At 40.5% G+C, this 23354-nt stretch overlaps 1 protein-coding gene across 1 annotated transcript in view; it reads left to right on the top strand.

The window, feature by feature from the left end:
• Positions 1-4396: 4396 nt before the first annotated feature.
• Positions 4397-23354, top strand: part of LOC107597867 (recombining binding protein suppressor of hairless-like) — a 63047-nt gene continuing 44089 nt past the window's right edge. Inside the window, exon 1 of the mRNA XM_016289061.1 lies at positions 4397-4576. Within this exon, the coding sequence (XP_016144547.1) occupies positions 4557-4576 (20 nt within the window). The 5' untranslated portion in view covers positions 4397-4556. The remainder of the gene's footprint in view (positions 4577-23354) is intronic.

Here is a 23354-nt window from a genome sequence, read left to right as displayed (position 1 = left end):
GGAAGGCTGAATTTATCTCTCCTATTAAGTTCCTCCGTCCTCAGTGACTGCTCAGAGGGCTGTTTCCACTATGATGAGTATGAATATTGAAAATCCGTAAGGCCCCAGCCCTAATCCACACATTATACAGGCCTGTGGTTAAAAGGTATCATCTGGTTGGGGGCTGAAGTTGGACTTGCCTTTGGAGACCAGTCTTTCTCTTGGCAAAATACACAGGCAGTCATCAACACTGGATTTATGGGCGGCACACTTGTGGTTCAGTTGTGATTGCTTGAATTGGCGGCACATGCTCTCTGCTTCATTGAGCTCCTGAGATGGGTCTCTTTCATTGAAAATAATCACTTGGGACCTGCAAGACAGATGAGAGAACAATATTGGAGTGGAAGGAAAAAGAGAGGGAAAGAGAAGGTAGAAAAGTACAGTAAGTAACGGTGCTCAAATTAAAAGGAGAGAAATTCTGAACCAACACCATATGGGGTAAGAGAGAATAAAATAGAGATGGCTATACTGTTGAGCTATACAAACACATTAAAATGAATGATGCTTTAATAGCAATAAAAATAATAGTTGTTACTTAGGGCAAACTTTGGCAAAGTCTCAAACACTTTCCAACAACCTCTCAGGCCGGCTTGACAACCTATGGTGTGTACAGGAAGAGGAAAGAGTTATGGGGATTCCTAAAGGAAACGTTAAATCATATTTGTGTGTATCCATAAAGCATGTTATTAGTTTTATAACACATTGGAGTCAAAGTTTAAAACCAATAGTTAAACTTGGAAACACACACCCCCTATCATAATTTCACATATCTTGAGGCTTTTGTTACAATGGTTGTGAGGTCCTCAAACACTTGCACTTCTGCAGTCATTTGCTGGTTTCATCTGTAAAAGATTTCGGAAACTTTACAGTTTTTATAAAACTCTAAGAGTAACTGGAGGTTACTTTCTCAGATCGTAAAAAAAAAAACGGGGAAAAGGAATGGAAAATGGCTTTGGTGCATGAGGCTTCCTCCCCCGAATCCTTTGGCTGAAGGCTCAGTGCCAGATTGTGTGAAACCTGTTTTTTTTTTAAAATCCCCAATCTCTTTCTCTCTGCTGTGACCTATCCATCCTAGTACTCGTGTCACTCTTTTCCACTATCTTGCTTCTCACATTTTCTTTCTTTATCATGCTCCTTTTCCATTCAGTCCTCCTCCATTCTCACTCACTCTCTTGTCTGAAAGATTATGAAGCACAAATAAAAATCAATAATACATCCGAAGGATTGGAAAACTGTGGATTAAAGTCAGTTTGAGGTCAGGTGTGAACAGCCTGACTGCTATTTAATATTCCTGAACAGTTCACTCAGCTCACAGCCAAGCAGCACAAAAGGCACCAGTTGAGCTGTCAAGTCTGTTTTGAGATCATGAAATAATCGGGTGATAAAGTGGAATTCAGAATCTAGCTTCAGAATGGCAGGATTATAAAGAAAGGCCATGAGAAACAGTATTTTTTAAAGCAATACTTCATTCAGATTTCTGTCATCATTATTCACCCTCATGTTGATCCTGTATGACTGTGAAACACCAAAAAAAGATGTTTAGCAGAATGTCTGAGCTGCTCTCTCCTCCGTGCAATGAAAGAGGATGGAGAATGAAGCTGTCAAGCTCCGAACAGCACAAGAAAGCAAAAACAAAGTGTTTCATACAATCATGGCAATTCATATCTATTTTACATTTCAGCAAATTGATGACTAATTTGTACAATCTCCTTCATTTTTTTCATATAATCTGCTTATGCCCTACAGACAGTTAGGTAGGTTTAGGGGTGCGGTTAGGGGTAGTCCTTGCTTACATTTTTTTTCTTTCTAAAAATCATACATTTCCGTACAATTCACATGATGCGAATTTACACAAAATTGTTGCTTCTTATAATAGTGGTGTTTTTTCATTGAGATCGAGTCAATACAACTTGACGACGAGCACAAGATAGCTTTAGGTGAGTTCGACTTTCTGCGCAGACTGACTGGCGTATAACTTGAAGCAAAGCATGCTGGTTAGGAAATATATACAACTAGAGGTGGCATGACCCTGCATCACAGTGACGTATGCCACCAAAGTACAATGACTGCAATTTCACAACAGTCGACTGACTCATTTTATTACATTTCTCCAGAGTGGCTGCACAAGCTGTTTCACAATTAGTCAGCCTCAATAATGACAGTGAAAACTCTTTTCATGTAATCTCCATGCTATACTGTATCATGACTATCAAATTAAAACGGACAACAGCATACATCCCACAATATTGGAATTTAAATAATACAGGCTTATCTTGAGCATCCTACTTGTTCGTACAGGCACTATATTCAACTCCTGAATGAAAGTGTTTCTGGTTTGTTAATTTGAGAAATATAACATCTAATTCACTTTGCCTGTGATAAAGAAAGCAAACACTGCACAAGCATCATTACGGGAAGCAGAAAGTGTCCAACTTGACAGCTCCGTTTTCAACTCCTCCCCAGACTGCAAGCAGCAAATCACACAGATTGGTAAGCTCAGCCTTAGTCAAGTCAAGTCACCTTTATTTATATAGCGCTTTTAACAATACAGATTGTGTCAAAGCAACTGAACAGCATTAATTAGGAAAATAGTGTGTCAATAATGCAAACTGTGACAATAGTAAACACTCATTTTTCAGTTAAAGACAGTTCATCATTGAATTCAGTGATGTCATCATCCAGCTCAGTTCAGTTTAAATAGTCTCTGAGCAAACAAGTCGACGATATCGCTGGAAATGAAGTGTCCCCAACTAAGCAAGCCAGAGGCGACAGCGGCAAGGAACCAAAACTCCATCGGTGACAGAATGGAGAAAAAACCTTGGGAGAAACCAGGCTCAGTCGGGGGGCCAGTTCTCCTCTGACCAGACGAAACCAGCAGTTCAATTTCAGGCTGCAGCAAAGTCACATTGTGCAGAGGACTCATCTGGTTCCTGTGGTCTTGTCCTGGTGGTCGTCTGAGACAAGGTCTTTACAGGGGATCTGTATCTGGGGCTCATCTAGTTGTCCTGGTCTCCGCTGTCTTTCAGGGCTGTAGAGGTCATCTCTAGGTGCTGATCCACCATCTGGTCTGAATAAGTACTGGATCCGGGCGACTGCAGTGACCATCTGATCTGGATACAGACTGGCTCTGGTGGCTACGGTGACCTCGGAATAAGAAAGAAACAGACTAATATTAGCGTAGATGCCATTCTTCTAACGATGTAGCAAGTACATCGGGTGTTATGAGAAGTTAAACATACCTTTTGTGTAAGGAACAGTCTGAAATGTAGGGTGTATTTACAGTACACCTGTCTTGTTTAGTTCGATTAAATCAAAAGTTTGTTCCCTTTTGGGCAGGTGTGAATACAGCAATCGCACTCGGGTGCGGCCCAAGCAACCGTACTGAGACCTAGCTGAAGAGGTGGTCTCGGTCCGCTTCCAAACAAACTTTAGTACGGTTGAATGGATGAACCAATGAATGGATGACCTTAACACACGTGTGGTTTTGTTTGCAATTTCTGGTTCACTTGCAAAAAGGGCACCCTGCTGAAAACAGGACACCATCACAACATTTTTAATGGTTTTACTGGTTTTAATGGGAATTGTAATGGACCCTGCGGGTCTCTATTAGTCACCTTCTATTGGTGGCTTGTTAAAACCAATAAATCCTAATGGAATATGTCCCAAAACACACTACAAAAAACATTTGTTAATTGTTTTAGTGGTTAAAAGTTGATGGTTTGCAATGTTTGTAATGGTATTTGTAGTGAAAATCCTTATCAACAGATAAGAGATAAAGCAAGTGAACTAGTGGATATTCCTGGTGTGAATACACCCTTAGGCTGCTAATCACTGCACATTTTTCTTTACAACCATGGATACCATTTACTTCCACTGTATGTAAAAGAGCAGCGTGGGCATTCTGCTAGCTATGCCATGGAAGAAAGTCATTACGGAAAAGTTGACAAAATGATAAGAATTTTAATTTTTGGGGTGAACACAGGAGTCACGACTGAAATGTAAAGGTTTCTGATATGTAGTATTATGTTTGTGACTGTATTTCTGCACATAACAGTCATTTGAATGGTTTGATAACAAACTCCATAACTACTGTATATCGTGAGCAAACCTTATCAGACCGGAGCCTGGGAAATCTCAAGCTTCAACGTCAAAATGTCTTGCAAATTCCGCCTGTGGAGGTTATTTATGAGCGGGTAAACACTGTTTCAGCGTTGTAAAACATCCATCCGCGGCGCTTCGCACCAATCTCGCGATGCCACGAGCCTCGCTCACTAAGCTGTATGGTGAGAGTTTTCCTCCTCTCGCGAGATCAGAAGAGTTTCCCACGCCTGTTGTTGTGGTGTCTGCCCTTTTCTTTCACTCACCCTGCCCCCCTTGCTCCGTCCTCGTCACCCGCCCCCTTTCTCTCTCTCCCTCGCTCCTTAAGTCTCCAGTCTGCTTCTGTTGTCTCGGCGGCTGGTAGGGTCTGGGAGAGAGGATCTCGCGAGTCTTGGAGTTTTGGTGAGAGTTTGTGGAAGATGGCGCCTGTTGTGACAGGGTAAGTCTGAGATTCGGGACTGCTGCAGGAGTTCAGCTGCTCTCACACACTTTCTCGTATTTGAACGGGTTTAATGAAAAGATGGCGGGTTGCTTTTCCATTTTGCACGTGTGCTGACCGTGTGCTGGGAATTTCTGTGTTCAGCTTCTTCATAAGAGCACGCGGAGTGTGTGTGTTTTTATATTTTGAGTGAAGTGCGCGTGTGCTGTGGGGTTGTTGCATTGAGCCCATCACGGTGTGTTTGCATGGGGAGTTGAGGGCCAGCCAGACCGTTTTGTATTGACTTTCTAACCACGCAGTATCCCAAAATATAATTGGAATTTTTTTGAAAACACCAAATAAACAACATCGCTGTATAGGGAACCCCCCATTTAAGGGATTGTACCTTGTACACATGGATTGTATGGTTATAGTAATGCAGTACAGTGGCTTTGTTTCGTTTGGGATTGGAGTGGAAAACACCTCCCATCTGAATGTGTGCTTTTGTTGCTCTGTCGGTGGTCAGATGTGTTTTATTGATTGTCTGCAGGGAAATGTGCTCGATTGTGAAGTGTTGTTTACCAGAACAGAGCTGTCGCTCACTCGGTGCAGACGAATGATTATTTAATGGCAAGTGCAACTAAGGACATTAAAGCTTCCCGACTGTTAGAAGAAGCATGGAAACGTTTAGGAATCGGAGCCTTTCGCGAATGAATTTCTAGCACTGCAGTGTTTTGCTTGTGGCACTCTTGGGCATCAGTGCTGAACGATTGTGGCAGTGTTTCCAACTGAATAGTGTGTCTGTAACCCCTGAATTATTAAATAGAATAACAATATACTAAAACGTTTATGTAATTCAGTTAAATATTATTACACTTATTTTTGCAAATACTTTACGCAGCGACATATGAACAAGTCAGTAATAAAGCGTATTTAAGTTTCACAAACCTTATGTACAGTTATTTCGTTTTGTGGTGTACATCACTTTAAGTAACTTTTTATTTCATCATAAAACTTGTAGTCTTTGGTATGAACAGCCCTTTAACCTTTGCTATGTTCGTCTCCCTGAAAAGTATGAACGGTGTGTCATTTTCAAAACAATACTCTGTTTAAACTTCTCGTCTAGGCTGAGACAGCAGTGTTGGCAATGATGTGTAGTTGAATGACAGATGGGGGAGTATTTGGGAAACTTGTTTGAAAACAGTCATTATTATAATTTTTTTTTGCAATTCTGACACTATTGGTGCAGAAAGTAGACACATTAAGTATCTTAAATTCTCTCTTGGCTGTTCAGTTCTGGCTGTAATTGTAATAAGGATATTAATGTAGAACAATGTTATTTAGGTATATTTAAGACATTTTGTGAAATTATAACCACCAAAGCTCCCGTCAATTACGTTTTAGAACAATAATATATACATGAAGTGCACAGTGACATTCTGTTGTCTCTGGTACCTTTTCGTCATCTTTGCACACAGCCAACGAGGTGACAGACATCCCCTGGCTGTTTTTTTTTTTTTCTCTCTTCCTTTTTTTTGGCAAGGGGTGGAGGTGGTGGCAGACTGTTTATTTGGGGGCTTTCCAGCGGACCTGAACTGCCGCTGTTTTGACAGTGAAGCCAACGACTGGTTGACTGGCCACCTGTCCAGCTGATGTCCACCAATGAAATTAGAGATGGCATGATTGTTAGCATGTGTGAGGGCATTATCATGCCAGTGGCTGGAGCGATTAGAGTGTGGCTGGCCTTTTACAGTTCACTGCACAGTCTTTTGTGCATTGCACCCTGGTTGACCTGATAAATCTTGGGCTTCTCATGTGAGGCTGGTGCTCGCCTAATGGCCGAGAGTCCGGTGTGCTAACACGAGAGGTTGTTCGTTCAGTGTAAAGCATGAGTGATCCTTCTAAATCCCTGTTTACACCTGTTATCAACATTCGCCTCAGTGTGTCTCCTTCAAACAGTTTTGACTGAATGATAGAAAAATAATTGGTTAAATATATAGGGTGTTGTAACCATCCAATAAAGTAATGATGTATTTTCCTTACAACTTTAATACATATGAGTGTAATAATGTATTTTTAGGAGATCTATCTATCTATATCTATCTATCTATCTATCTATCTATCTGTCTATCTGTCTGTCTGTAAAATATATCTTAAATATATATCTTATCTTATATAGACCTATTTAAGATGTATATCTCGTCTTATATATTTAAGGTGTATCCAAGTTAATTGATTGTTTAGAAAAAAATCTGAATATACTGTATGGATGAAATGCATTTGCATTTTTGAATAAATTAATAGGACAAAAATACCATTATGTCATTGACAGTATAGCATTGTTTTGAGGGATATATTTCTGAAATTGTTTGTGCTATTTTTATTGCTTTTGGAAAGGTTACTGTGGTGCTCATACAATACTATTTATCAGTTCCTTGGTTTAAGAAAGATCTCTAGTGTGTGGAGGGAAAACAATCCCAGCATCACCTTGAATGATGAAAGCATGAATCACCTCCAGCACAATGCAGCCTGTATCGTGCTCCAGGGGAAGGAGATTTCATTTAACATTACACAGACCAATTTCTCTGTCTGTTCTTTTTTGCTAAAGCATATGCGACGTAGACTTGGAGTGTAGCCCTTTTCTGTTGTGTATAATGACACAATAAAGTCTGTCCGCTTGGGACAATGAAAGGTGTGTGCCTTGATAAACAGGTAGGCGTGTGTGCGTGAAAGAACCGTTCCCCTGAGGCGTCTCTCCTGCCCTAATACCCATTATGCAGGCAAGACGCTCTGCAATGCTCAGAGAAAGCAAAGGGGTTAGAAGAGAAGAGCGGAGGGGTGTTCGGTGACCTGTCTGAGGAGAAACGAGACGGTGTGTAGCATAAAAGAGAGCATGCATGCATGCTGTCTCATCCTGCTGCTCTTGCTTCCTGCCGTGTGTTTGAGCAGAAGTAAGCCAATAAAGAGAGGCTTGTTGTTGCTACCTAGGCTGAATGGTGCATGTTTTTCTCACCTTCATGCAGAGTTGCCATTAATATTGTGGTCTAAGTCTAACCTTAAATTATTGGTTGGTCGAAGCTGTATGTATAAAGAAAGAAAAAAAGGAAGTTCTGTGCTTACTTGGTGTAATAAACTTGCCTGTTGCGTCATTTTTTAGTCTGGATTTTATTTCCGACAACCAACCATGTATATTTCATGTGTTCTCACTTCTATTTGCAATAGAAAATCATCGAAGCCCAATGTTGATTTGAAATGCGGTCATTTGAGGTGGCTAAGACTGTTGGGGCTTTCCTCAACGGTCACACCAGGAGCTTAGAGGATGAAACGGCAAATTTCGAAGTCATTTAGCTTGGCTCAGAGTCTGCATGGCACCCAGCATCAGTTCTGGTCCTTTGCCATGAGTTGCATTCAGTGACTGTTTAATGCTTTCTGATGACTGTGGAAAAAGATTTGCTGTCAGTTTAACCCTTCAGAGCTATATTCGGGGGCTTTTTGAACACACATGACGTTTGGTGAGTTTTAAAAAATGTCATCTAAATCAGTGGTTCCCAACCCTGGTCCTGGAGGCACCCCAACACTGCACATTTTGCATGTCTCCATCCTCTGACACACCAATTTCAGCTCTTGGAGTCTCTACTAATGAGCTGATGACCTGAATCAGGTGTGTTTGATTAAGGAGACACGCAAAACGTGCAGTGTTGGGGTGCCTCCAGGACCAGGGTTGGGAACCACTGATCTAAACGACATGAGACTATGTGACGTGTCAACACTTGCTATCTATACAAACAAAAAAATAATTCGGAATGATATTTGGTTGTATGTTAGTGTGAAAAATAAAGTTGCACTCAGGATGTTTGGGGTCTCTGGAGACCCCACATTGAAATGGATTTGGAAACGATAAAATCAATACTTATTCTTTTTAATTTGTCAAATAAAATCACTAAATCAGCCACAATGCAGAACACAAAATACACACAAATAAAGTGTCAACCCTATTCTCACATCCACAATGCATACAACCCAAACCCACTCATGAGAAATGAAAAAGTGATATGACATGAGTGGTTCCCTCTTACATAATTTGTCAAAAAGAAATCAGCTACAATGAAGAACACACACTGACACTAGGGCTGGACAATAATTCAATATCAATATGTATCGCGATATAATTTTTTTCAATAACGGTGATATGATTTTTAAACACATTTCCGATATTTCGATATACATGACCAGTTTCCCATACATTGATTTATATAGAGGTCTGCTACCCGACCCGAGCCCGACGGGTCCCGAAATACTTTCGGGTTTCGGGTCGGGTTCGGGTTAATGTTTAATGAATAGCTTCGGGTTCGGGTCGGGCTCGGGTTTATAGCTAAACTAAAACTATATGCAGGCTACGCTGCTTTCATAGATGCACGCACACATTATTGCACACGACAACACAGCAAGGTAACTTTTATTAGTAAAATAGCTTCGACAGGCTACTGACTCGCAATGTTATATTTCTCTGCAATGAGGGGGTAAAATCGCTGTTTTTGAAGGAACTAAGCCTCATTGCTTGTAGAGAGAGACGTGCAGATGCAGGTTCACACACGCAACTTTCATCTCTCTCTCGCTCACTAATTCAAATAAATGATATAATTAATTAATTCAAATAAATGCGATCTTACCGCACTGCATCTCTGTGTCTGATTTAAAGCAGGCCTAATGCTAACGAGCCTTAATTGATGAAAATGACAATAATTTGCACGATGGAAGAATTATCGTCTTGTCATTCTTGAGACGTGGGACAAAACGGGTCCAGCAAGGGTAACTGCTATTAGCTTTAAAAAAAAAAAAAATTCCAATTTTAAATGTCACGAGGGATTATTAATAGAACGTATTTAACACCATTATCACCTTCAATTTAATTTTCTCATTATTATACCAAATCTGTGTTTCTTAATGTCCTCTCACTACATCTAAAACAGTGTGTCCACAGAGAAGAGTTCAAGCATTCATATGCAATAAAATAAGCTAAAAAAAAAGCACGTTTTGTTAAAAAAGAGAAAAGTTGGGAGGTTGTATCAAAGCATAGCTCAGTAGCTTAGTACATATAAGATACATAAATGTAGTTTAATTTGTCTGAGTACAAGGTTTTATTTTTTCAATTTTGCACCCTGTTTTGTCCCACTTCTCAAGAATGACTAACCATTCAAAAACTCGGCAGAATTTATGTGACGAGGCACCTGATGTTCATAAACTTTCATAACTGGTAAGTGTTTTTTCTTTTGCCTTGTGAACTGGCCGAGCCTTAATGATTCTGTTTCTTTTCATGTATTTGCTTACTGACCGTTGCATGCAATCGTGAAATACAGCATTTTTATAAATTGGCTATTCGTTGTGGGGGGAAAAAAAGAAAAAAGATTTCGGGTCGGGTTCGGGCTCTAAACGTAACTGTGCCACTCGGGTCGGGTAAGACGATCTCGGGTACGGGCCGGGTTCGGGCTTCACTTTTAAGGCCTGTGCAGACTTCTAATTGTTTCAAACCATTGGAAACATTCTTTCTTGATTGACTGGTCAGTTGCCTTATGGATATATCGTACGTAAGAAGCTGATCTCCTTGCCAGAAAGGGTCTTGATTTCATTAGCCAGCTCCTGCTCGGAGAACAAGAAATATTATTTGTGTGAGCTTGGAATGTTTTAAATGGTCTTAGTTTTGTCTTTAGGGATCAAAATGGCATTATCCTACAGAGCCAAAAAGTTGCTGCTGTGGTTTTATGAAAAACTGGGTAAAAAAAAAAGCCAATCCCCCTTTGTGTTTGCCTTGGCATGGATTATGTATGAGGTAAAGAGAGCCCGAGAGGTCAACAGTGTTTGTGGTGCCCTTTTATTCTTGAATTTCCTCATTCTTGCACTGGCCGGTTGGTTGTGATTACAGCATAGCCAAGGGAACTTTAGCTTTCTTCCCTGTCAGCAGTTTTTTTTTTTTTCCCTTTTTCAAACATCCAGGATGTTTCATTCAGAAAACATGGAAGTGATCGCCTTGACTGTTTCGTATTTGATTTCTGAATTTACCCGGATTTGCTGAACGTTGTGATGATTATGTATTTGTCCAGAAAACATTCATATTTATCGCCAGTGAAATACGCTTGCATGTGTCTGGGAATCTGTGAACCAGTGCATGAAAAAGAAACAAAGCTAGACAGAAAAAACTCTGATTGTCCATGACAGGAAAATGGCCCCACGTTGATGAATTGTTTGTTTTGGCTCGGGGAAGGACCTCAGCGCTGTGGAGTGACTGATTGACAGTGTTTACTCTCTAGTGGTCCAGCTGTTTTTAAGAGTGTGCCCTGTAATTGAACACAGCGACAGTGACTTTTTGTTGATATATTTAAGATTTTCTTGAATGTTGTAGGAATTTGTTTTGGTTGTGTAAAAAAAAAGAAAAAAAAAGTCATCTGATGTGAGAAATAACTTGTCATAATGTGAATGAATTTTTATTTAAAATAGAAACGCTTCAAAAACAGTAAACTTATATCAACCTATATAATACAACATTTAAAAATCCAATAAAAGGTGAACATTTATTTGCGCCATTTTTTTCCTAAAATATTATATAGTTTTATAGGAGTAGGTTTCATAGAATTGGCAAATTAATTTTTCATAAGTTTGTAGGTACAGACATCGGAATTATATCGTATCGACCGAAATTAAGAAATATATCGTGATATAAATTTTGGCCATATCGTCCAGCCCTACACTGAAGTGATGGAGGGACACCACAACACATCCACGATGGAGAACAAATGCAAACAGACACACACACACACACACACACACACACACACTAAAACACAAATATAACACCCTATTCAGATTTGACTGTAATCGTGTTATAATTGCAAAAATTGAACGTTGACAGTCATTTTTATTAATAATGATTTTAGAATGTTTTCACGCAAATCTAACTAATAAACTTGTGAAAATATCTATATCCATGTGGAAATGACAAATGAGACATTGAGAGAAATGCTCAAGAGCCACGCATGTGGTGGCTGTAGTAAATTTTGATGGAAATTTTACATTTTAGAAGTGTTTGTTTTCAAGTAGATGGAAACAATTTCCCATTAAACCATTGGCCCATGTTATCTCCATGAATGAAAGTTAGAAATGTGTGTATAAAAAAATTGAGTATAAAAAATACCACAAATTCTCCCAAAACTGCATAAATGTAAAGTATAGACATTATTAGACTGAGTAAAATTACATTTGTTTAAAATAAAGAAACAATTTTTTTTTTTTATCACATTTCGTTGTCTGGGCTCTCTGAAGATCCCACCAGCTGGAGTGTACATTCCAAACGAATAGCTTAGAAGGGTTAAATTAAACTTTGGAATTGTTTCAAACCATTGGAAACATTCTTTCTTGATTGACTGGTCAGTTGCCTTACGGATATATCGTACGTAAGAAGCTGATCTCCTTGCCAGAAAGGGTCTTGATTTCATTAGCCAGCTCCTGCTCGGAGAACAAGAAATGTTATTTGTGTGAGCTTGGAATGTTTTAAATGGTCTTAGTTTTGTCTTTAGGGATCAAAATGGCATTATCCTACAGAGCCAAAAAGTTGCTGCTGTGGTTTTATGAAAAACTGGGTAAAAAAAAAAGCCAATCCCCCTTTGTGTTTGCCTTGGCATGGATTATGTATGAGGTAAAGAGAGCCCGAGAGTGCAACAGTGTTTGTGGTGCCCTTTTATTCTTGAATTTCCTCATTCTTGCACTGGCCGGTTGGTTGTGATTACAGCATAGCCAAGGGAACTTTAGCTTTCTTCACTGTCAGCAGTTTCTTTTTTTTCCCTTTTTCAAACATCCAGGATGTTTCATTCAGAAAACATGGAAGTGATCGCCTTGACTGTTTCGTATTTGATTTCTGAATTTACCCGGATTTGCTGAACGTTGTGATGATTATGTATTTGTCCAGAAAACATTCATATTTATCGCCAGTGAAATACGCTTGCATGTGTCTGGGAATCTGTGAACCAGTGCATGAAAAAGAAACAAAGCTAGACAGAAAAAACTCTGATTGTCCATGACAGGAAAATGGCCCCACGTTGATGAATTGTTTGTTTTGGCTCGGGGAAGGACCTCAGCGCTGTGGAGTGACTGATTGACAGTGTTTACTCTCTAGTGGTCCAGCTGTTTTTAAGAGTGTGCCCTGTAATTGAACACAGCGACAGTGACTTTTTGTTGATATATTTAAGATTTTCTTGAATGTTGTAGGAATTTGTTTTGGTTGTGTAAAAAAAAAGAAAAAAAAAGTCATCTGATGTGAGAAATAACTTGTCATAATGTGAATGAATTTTTATTTAAAATAGAAACGCTTCAAAAACAGTAAACTTATATCAACCTATATAATACAACATTTAAAAATGTGGTGCTTTTAAAGGAAATCCATTATGCTCATGGAGGCTGCATTTATGTGATGATTAATTAACAGTAATATTTTGAAATATTGTTACAATAAAAAATAAAAGTTTTTTTTATATTTAAAAATGAATTTACTCCTGTGATTACAAAGCTGAATTTTTTCTCCAGTCTTCAGAAATCATAATATTCAGATCTGGCAGTTGTGGTGCTTAGTGGGAAAAAATGGTTACTTTTTTGATGATTTGATGAATAAGTCTTTACTGTCACTTCTGTTCAGTATAATGTGTCCTTCTTGCTGAATAAAAGTAGCCTATTCATTTCTTTAAAACTTACTTACACCAAACATTGGTGTCTGCCGAAACTTATATGTGTGAATTCATAATATTTATCTACTTATTTCCCCATATAGAGGGTAAATACATATCTTGATCAACCATTTGAGAAGCGAGAGGGAGAAAAAAGATGTAATAAGCTGGTCATCCAATTTCTGTGTGTATTTTTGTTCCACTACTACCCAGGTCTTTTCTTTTGGTCAGAAGGAGACTATACTGCTACTTGGAGAGTCTGTGCAGAACAGCATCTCTCCAGGACAAGGACATCTATTAGACTGCTAAGCGCTGTTCCTCAGGGATCTGAGGTGGACGACAAGAGACACTTGAAGTGGCTGGCACTTGGGAAGTTGACTGCACAGGAATGAGATGACCTTGCATAGTCATTCCTTTAGAAACAAAACCTTTGCTTGACAGAGTAGTCAGATGGGCAAGAGGGATTTTTGATATGCTTCAGTACATCCAGATGTTGATGAACAAAAACATGAATATGAGTAGGCTAATGTATGATATATTCAAAGTGGGGAAAAAGCAATTATTAGGCTGTTTTTTTGTTGTTGTTATGTGCACATAAACCTAAGCCTAAATCATATCATTTTTGAAAATAAGTGTATGATCTACACACTGTCTTGTGTTTTGGTTAGATTTAATTGGAACCATCTGCTGTAAGTGAAGATATGCCATTTCCTGTTTGTGTGTCATTAAATAAGCAAAAATGCAATGAATGCAGTTTACAGAGGATGCTTTCTCAGAATTTGTCTGCAGTACTTAAAATGTTTTGTTTGTTGGTTCTACATATGCATCAGCTGGATTTCCTTTTGCCATTGCAATGAGTCTCATTGTTTTTTTTCCACCCCTTTGCGCTATTAGTACTGTGTAGTTAAGATGCTGTTTTGTTAAAAGTTGTTACTTTATGTCTTAAAGTATGTTTTATTGTCCTCTTAGTACTGTGTAGTTAAGATGCTGTTTTGTTAAAAGTTGTTACTTTATGTCTTAAAGTATGTTTTATTATTATTATTATAATTATGGCTTTTTTTGCTTATATATTACACATACTTATTTATCATCAAAAGGAAAAACAGTAATTGGTCAGATCACCATGCATTGTAAAATCCAGCCTATTTTGTCAAGTGAGTGGATTTTAGTTAACTGTCTATAGCCACTGCAGTTGAAAAGAAAAAGCAAAATTATTGAATGTCGTTATCAGCATAGAAATATCATTATGGTGCATCCCTACAAAATCATTTAGTGACATATGAAGAAAAAGACATTGGATAATGCCTCTATATTTATTAATCTTTATCTTTTAGTTTTTTTTAGATATGTTTGGAAATTTGTTTATTAGATGAGGTCAGGGAGGAAGGATGGATGGATGTGACATTTGGCGGGATTGTCCCCATCAAGAGTTCCTTCAGTCACATTTGGACTTGAATGAAGGAAAGAGAGCTAGAAAGATGAAAGGGGAACAAAGAGTAGCTCTGAATGTGTGCATTTCCTCTGTTGATACAACCACGCAGAGAAACCAGACAGTGAGTTAGAGCTGTCATTTGCAGGCAACACATCACCACCTTCCTGTCTATCGGACCTTGTAACCCCTCACCCAGCTACAGATCACAAGTGAGCTTAAGGTCAGTTTTTGCCCCCTCACATCTGTCTGTTGAAATAACGTTTGTGTTGCTCAGCCTACAGATCAGCAGTCACAACTTGAGCTGAAGATGCGAAATGCTTGCACAATAGCACCACACAGTCTGATGTTATTGGTGCTTTACTGGATCCAGCGAGCCCACTATTAACTTCTGACCCTGGTGCATAAGATATAATCACAGATTAACTGAATATTTTGGACACGTAAGTTTTTAAAAGCAAACAAAACTGGTTCCCTCTCGAGCTTTCACGAGACATCACTGAGATATTTCTCCGTTATGGGAACTCCTTCCCTTCCAACCTTTCCTGAAGTCCTATTGGCTCCCGCCAGTTCAAATGACTGGCCAATTGACGCGAAGTATTCGCATGCAAATACTGACGAGCTCGAGAGGCAGTATAAAATGTGGTGCATGCGACAATTACGTCAGTATCTTCTACTTCACCTGTTGAATTCACAATGGCAACAATCTGCAAGATCTGCGCGGGACCAATAGAGCCGCCGGATCAGCACGACTACAGCGTCGCCTGCCTGGGCCTGGCCCATGCCGAGGCGGCGCTGGATGAGTCCAACTGCGGGCATTGTGCGTACCTTCCGGCTTGCGTACCTTCCGTGACTCTCGGCCTATTCGGGATGAGGCCCACTGCCGCCAACGGGCGGCTGGTGGGCCCTCCCGGTGAACGTCGTCTTGTCACTCCACCAACCCCAATGGTCGCCCCGTTCCCTGGTCTCACTCCCCGAGGACTGCTTCCGCCCTCCTTCCAACATCGCGGAATTTGTGTCCTTTAGCCAGGAGGAGGGGGATGACTCGATGTCCATCTTGGCCTTGGAGAGGGAGGATTGGGCGGGATCGGAGTCCGATCAGCCGGACAGCATGGGGCCCCCAGACCTCCAGGAGGAGCTCATGAGGGTTCTGTCAAGGGCTGTCCAGGAGTTGGAGCTTACCTGGAGTCCTCCAGAGGAGCCTGCCAGGAGTAAGCTTGACTCCTGATATTTCAGGTTCGCCCCGGAAAGCTGACTTGAGGATGTTGGTCCCCTTCTTCCCCGACGTACATGAGCAGCTGGTGAAAACATGGTCTGTGCCCCAATCAGCGTGCGTCCACTCTGCCACACAGGCCATTTTTTCCTGAGCGCTTCGCGGAGGCTCAAAAGCGCATGCCAATAAAGCGTATGCGTCTGATGGCGAGGCGGCTTCCGCGCTGCACGCCATGGCAGTGCTGCAGGTTTTTCAGGTGAAGCTCCTGCAGGCAGCGGAGGGCGGAGCCCTCACGGCAGAGGCCATTAAGGATCTGCACGTGGCGACGGACTTCGCGCTGATGGCGACGAAGCGAGCTCATAGCTCCGAACTGGCCGAACCAGCCTTGGTTCCCGGACCTGACAGAGCTGCTGGTGGCGCCGCCCTGGCCGATCCCCATCAAGAAGGATCTGCTGTTTCAAGTGAGCGGCTCGGTGTGGCACCTGAACCCGGAGTTATGGAGCCTTCATGTGTGGCTGCTTCGGGGATATCAGAGGAGCTGAACGCTCTGAATTCTCGTGTGCTCGACACGTTCTCAGAGGTGCGGGGGCGCCCTCCACGAGGCGTTTGTATGTTCTAAAATGGGGAGTGTTTGTGAAATGGTGCTATGATGTTCATATCGACCCGGCTGCTTGTTCCATGTCGGATGTGCTGCGTTTTCTACAGTACAGACTGGATAGTGGATCTCTGCCATCAACACTGAAAGTCTATGTGGCCGCTATTGCCTCGTTTCGTTCCCCGCTGGGCGGGCAATCTTTCGGTAGGCACGCGCTGGTGGTGAGTTTTCTTAAAGGAGCGAGAAGATTGCATCCCCCAAGAGGTGGTGTTAAGAGCTCTTTCACAGCCACCATTGGAGCCTTTAGCATCCGTTACTATGAAGGAGTTATCTCTCAAAGTGCACTTCTTGCCCTCGCTTCGGCTAAGCGCATAGGGGATTTACATGTGTTTTCTGTGGACCCGGCGACTGCAGCGTCACTGTCCGGCCGAGGCCACTGTCTGCCCTGCCGTAGTTCACTGACAAGCTACAAAAAATTGAGTTCATAATCGGCAATGAATTGCTTGCAATTTTAAATGCGATTTTGCGTAGCTTGTCAGTGAACTACGGCTCTGTGTAGTAAATGTTGCTCCATCTGAAAGCACGTACTGGAGATTTACTACTAATGCATCCGTTGATATGAAGGAGCTATCCCTCAAAACTGCACTTCTTCTTGCCCTCGCTTCGGCTAAGCGCATAGGGGATTTACATGTGTTTTCTGTGGACCCGGCGACTGCAGCGTCACTGTCCGGCCGAGGCCACTGTCTGCCCTGCCGTAGTTCACTGACAAGCTACAAAAAATTGAGTTCATAATCGGCAATGAATTGCTTGCAATTTTAAATGCGATTTTGCGTAGCTTGTCAGTGAACTACGGCTCTGTGTAGTAAATGTTGCTCCATCTGAAAGCACGTACTGGAGATTTACTACTAATCACAGAAGCGGCTTTACTGACGAGATGTGCATGAAAATCGCATTAGATTTTTTTGCACCGCCCTAGAACAACATTTTATTGGTGTTTGCAGCTGGCAGGCAGCAGCATTTATTAGTGCAAACTAAATGAAGGGCATTTTCCATCCTTTTCCAATGAGCTAATGTCATTGATGACATACTACCTAATTTGAAGTGTAAATCTATTGTCATAAGGTGGCAGCAGCAGCTGTGTGGAGCAGACCGACGTATGACATCAAAATACGGCGAGAGTGACTTACCCCTTATTTACACTGCATGCGTCTGCGGCGTGTTACGGCTCCGGAGCTGATCGCGGCCACTCTCAATGCTTGTGTTTACACCAGCGGAGCCACGGCACATTTCCGCGCCGCTTCGCTAAAGATATGCGCCTCGCTTAATTTTTAAGGCAAGAGTGTGCGCTTGAATATGCTCTAGAACCGCTCTCGTGATACTTTGATGTCATACACCGATCAGTCTGTGCAGCGCTGCTTCAAGTCGAACACACCTATTGGGTTTGTGGTGGTGTTGTTGTTGTGCGCGCTAAGGAACGTATATTCGCCAGTCGTCATCGCTTCACTATATCATTGATATCGCGTTATGACACTTTTTTTATCATGTAAAAATTTATACCGGTATTATCGTGGACCGAATGATATGGCACACCCCAAGATGTCTCAAGGATCGTGATCGTGGCCGATCAAGCGTTGTGCGCGCTAAGGAACGTATATTCGCCAGTCGTCATAGCTTCACTATATCATTGATATCGCGTTATGACAACTTTTTTATCATGTAAAAATTTATACCGGTATTATCGTGGACCGAATGATATGGCACACCCCAAGATGTCTCAAGGATCGTGATCGTGGCCGATCAAGCGGTTTTTTTTAACTGATCGGTATCGGCTTTCTTAAGCCCGATCCTTATTTTATGTCAGCTGTCATGCCGGTGTCGTGCAGTAGGAGTTCGGTATGTGCCTTTAAGTGGGTTTGCCAACAGCCATTAAAAAAAAAGAAGACGCTCAAATGTGCGCGGTCAGCCGCCATTAAAAGCAAAACAAGAAGAAATGTGCATGTGTGACTCGCAAGAACCAGTGATGTTTGTGCTTGCACATCACACACGTTTGAGTTTCTGTGTTTAGTGCATTTGATGCACATTTTTTTTAACAATGTTACATCCATTTGTCATTTACTACTGTCTGCCGTCAGACTATCTGAGTCATAACGCACTGCTAAGGATTGCGTCTTGCTTCGGATTTGACTGATGGGCTGTTGCGTTCTAACACCACGAGCATCATGCTTTCTGACCATATGTTGCAATTATTGTGCTTATTTTACATATAAAATGCAAGTTTATATCAGCAGTCCCATATTCATAACTGTGACCACACAGTCTGTTTACAATGTCTGCCATTGTAACATGTTTACATCTACCAAAGTCTTTATATAGAGAGAGAGTAGTCTATCTTATAAATTTATATTATTATATTATTACTTTTACTCTCTGCACAACTCTGTATACGTTGGATTGATGTTAATAACTTGAATGTACTTGAATTATGCATCAGACACTAGGAATAAACAAGTATCGGATCGGGACTCGGTATCAGCAGATACTCAATGTTCAATGACTCGGATTGGATCAGGGGCACAAACAACCTGATCGGGACATCCCTACATTTTACATTATATTAATTTTTTCCCACTGTATTTTTAATGAAATAAATGCTGCCTTGATGAACATAAGATATGTCCTTATGTAAAAAATAATAATGGTAATGTATTGCTGGTAAAAATAATTTGTAGTTTTATTTTGATACAAATATAGTTTTATTGATTATGACGAACGTCACACGGGATGGTTCAGTCAAAAATGAAATTGTCATCATTTACACACCCTGAAGTTGTTCCAAACCTGTATGAGTTTCTTTCTTCTGTTGAACACAAAAGAAGATATTTTGAAGAATGGTGATGGCCAGCATTTTTGCTGGTTGACTTCCATTTGTACTCAGCAGAAGAAAAAAATTCATACAGATTTGGAACAACATGTAGGTGAGTAAATGATGACAGAATTTTTATTTTTGGATAAACTATCCCTTTTGGTTGCTTACTATGACACACTTGTTCTTTAAATCACATCATAAGAATATAGAGCCAGGCTAGTCTCTCAGTGCCACAAGCAGATCAATTCCTATTTTTAGGCTATGTGTTATATCCTAATTCTTATATTACCCCTTAATGCACTATCCTGTCCACTTGTCACCGGTCAGAATGAAAACAAGAAATATCATATGAAGAAGAACTGACATTTTAGATACTTCCATGTTTTAAAGGGGAAACTATAGTCCCAGTGATTAAGAAACAAGAGTAAGAAAGGTCACCGGTTCAGTCCCGGGTTAGGGTAACCCTGAATTGGAAAGCTCTTTGGTTTCCTGCATTGTAAATATTCTTTGGAGGTAGACACTTAACCTCAGGTTGTTCTGGGGTTTTAGGCCCCTGCAATTAGAGTTACTTTGGCTGAAAAGCTTTTACTAAGTGATGAGTAAGGCCTGTGATTTTCTTTCAGCTATAGTTTACGGGACTCGGATTAAAACGAATCCAGCATTACACGGCAGCACAAGCTCAGTATTTGCACAAGCTCACATCTTGAATGTGAACGCCAGCTTACAGCTGCCAGTCAGAAAACCTCCAGTGTGCGTCTAAGGTGGAAATAAATTGTGACTCAATACCGATAGGACGTCAGTGCCGTTTTCTTTTCTTCCCCTTTGTGTGGTTTAGCTCTAGTTGAAGCATGAGGCAAACAAAACCATCTCTGCCAGACATTTAAGGGTATGTTGTTTTTTTTCCCCTTCTGGTGTGTCTAAGATGAACTAAAAGTGTACACATGCGGAGATGACTGTGTGTGTGTGTGTGTGCACGCATGAGCCTGAACGATTGTTTTAGGCGAACGGCCAGCTGCGAAACGGCACTCCAGAAAGTCCCATATGGAGATTCTATGGGCTCTGCTTGATGTTGGAAGTGGTCAGAACGAGAGAGAGGGAGAAAGTTTTCTTTGACTCCTTCCCTGTCATTAAAATATCTCCATGTCAAAGAAAAAGCTGAGCCCTCGGCTCGCTGTTAGGTGCTGTCAAAAGGTCAGCATAATTCGGTAATTTGAAATAACCGCTAACTCGTATTGGTAGAAAGGAAATCAAAGCCTCAATTGAGTGTTAACTAACTTCTTGCTCATTGCTAACTCTGTTAACAGTACATTCATTTTGAATGAACTAATGATTGGTGCCGCTATAAAAGGTAAAGTTAATCCATATGTTCAAACTGGCTTGAAGCTGGTCTTCATAGAGGAAGGATCCAAGCAGACACTGAACGGAGATGATTCACAACGTGCTGTGCTGATTCGGCTAATGCTACGCCGTTGGGCTGTGGTACACCACTGGTGTTATGCTTCGGCCTTCGTCATATTTATTTCAGCATGCGGCATCAAATTATAGCGGCATGCATGTTCAGCTGAAAATGAAGAGTGAAAATGAATTCAGATGAGACCGGATCGTGTGTAAAGTTTAATGTATTGCCAGGCTCTATGGTGAAAGTATTGGGTGTCAGAGCTCTATAGACGGGGTTGTTTGCCTCTGGTCCTGCCGGCACACGAGGTTGTCCAGTAGCGCTGGTGTGGTGTGACTATTGTTGACTTCAGGAAGATGGTATTTCTCAATAAGAAGACTCTGTAAATGTAGTCGCGGGGTTTAGATCTCAGAAATCTATCTGTCTGCCCTGCAGGGACCTTGTGATAGACAGGACACACACACACAGACACACATACACATATCAGATAAATTAAATGTGAAAGATGAAACATTACTGTGGTTAGTGCTAGCTAGCTTTTTAAGAGAGGAATTCATTTTCTTAAAGGTGAAGTGTGCAAATTTTGTCTCGGTGTCAAAATAGTTTCTCCTATCCCAGCTATAGTCTACTGAAAAGGCTGTTCACTCCAAGAACAATAGCTTTAACCATAAAGTTTATTTTTTTAAATTGCCCTAATTGTAATAGAATAGCACCCTCCACTTTCTAACGATCCACCTTATTTTTCATCGCAGTAGTAAGCTCATTTCTGTGAATGTATGAGACTTCTGATTCATTCGCTGCTTGAATGGATAGTTCATCCATAAATGAAAATCCAAGATGTATGTGACTTCATCAGTAGAACAGTAAAGAAGAGTTTTAGGTACAACTGCTGTCCTTGGCCTTTCATACACTGCATGTCTGTGGCTGCTGGTTTTGGATAGTCAAAAAAACATATACAAACAAGACCAAATTAATACCTATAGCTCCTGACGATACATTGAGGTCTTATGAAGCGAAATGATCGGTCTGTGCAAGAAACTGAACATTATTTACAACATTATTACCTTTAATCCACAGCCTGGGCAAACAGTCCTCTGTGCATTCATGACTGTCTGGAGTGTAGTGATGACGTATGCTCACACGTAAGCTGACACTCTTTGTTTACAACAGAGTGAGAACTCGTGTGCACACCTTCATAAGCAGTACCAATGTTTAAAGCTCACAACGTAAAAGTTACAATGCTGATGATTTCGATGTGAAAGTGGATGACGTCATGGAATTTTATGCTCAGCCACTTGTTGGAACCAGAATACTTCAACAAAGAATTGAGAGAGATGACCAAGAACACATATGAGCTGCCGATATTTGTCATAAAAAAAAAATGAAGTCAAACATTTAGATATCAAATATATTTATTCTGTGTCTCTTTTTGCAAGTACCATGAACAAAAATGAACTGGCTACATAAAAACTGGACTCGATTAAGAGCTGTCTGTGTGCAAAATGGAGCTATGTTTCTGGATAAATTTTGTAGTTCTCTCTCAATTCTGAAGAAGAAATATTAGAATACTTCAACAAAGAATTGAGAGAGATGACCAAGAACACATATGAGCTGCCGATATTTGTCATAAAAAAAAAATGAAGTCAAACATTTAGATATCAAATATATTTATTCTGTGTCTCTTTTTGCAAGTACCATGAACAAAAATGAACTGGCTACATAAACTGGACTCGATTAAGAGCTGTCTGTGTGCAAAATGGAGCTATGTTTCTGGATAAATTTTGTAGTTCTCTCTCAATTCTGAAGAAGAAATATTAGACAACTAAACTAAATCTCATGGAATTTATGAATGGAATGATTCAATAACTCACTCAAGATTTACTTGTTTCATTAATTGATGAATCTGTGTTTTTGAATAAATATCTTGAATGAATGATTCAAAGACAAATGAATTTTTAACAGCCCATTTTCAGCACCTAAAAAATATGTGCACACACGAATTGAGAGCTGGAATTGAAATGTCAATTTTACAACAAGTATCCGATTCCTGACCGTAAGTATCTGATTCTAGAATTGGAATTGATTTTCGATTCCCAACCATAGATGCATAGTACATGATAAAACAGCTCACTTTAGTCTCACAGTACTTTTCAGAAAAAGTGGCCCTGTTTGTTTGTGCAGTTTGACATCTTGTCAGCTTATGACTTAACAGATTCAGTAAGTTTGGGGTGGAAGTACATTAGCACTAGAAGGAGTGTTTGAGGAAACCTGTATGAAAACAGTTGAAATCACACACGTCAGCATTGATATTCATAGTTCATAGTTCACATAAATTCAGCATTAAGTGTTTTTTTTCTTTTACTTTTTGTGAATGTAGTTCAGGTGCACAAAGAAAATATTTAGTTTTTATTATTACCAGTACCACACATTGCACAACCCTTTAATAAAGGACTGCAGAATACACATCTTGTGACTTATTCCTTTGGGAATAACTTCAGGACTTCTCTTTTTTTTTTCCTGAACTATGCACGTCTACACTGTGAATAGAGCAGTGATAACAGTGGATAGCTCAGTTAGAGGATGCCACAGGCG

Source organism: Sinocyclocheilus grahami, unplaced genomic scaffold (genome assembly GCF_001515645.1).
Source record: "Sinocyclocheilus grahami isolate Dianchi unplaced genomic scaffold, SAMN03320097.WGS_v1.1 scaffold240.1, whole genome shotgun sequence".
In the NCBI taxonomy this organism is placed as follows: Eukaryota; Metazoa; Chordata; class Actinopteri; order Cypriniformes; family Cyprinidae; genus Sinocyclocheilus; species Sinocyclocheilus grahami.
The sequence above is the reverse complement of the archived record's forward strand: the minus strand, read 5'-3'. Positions and strand labels throughout refer to the sequence as shown.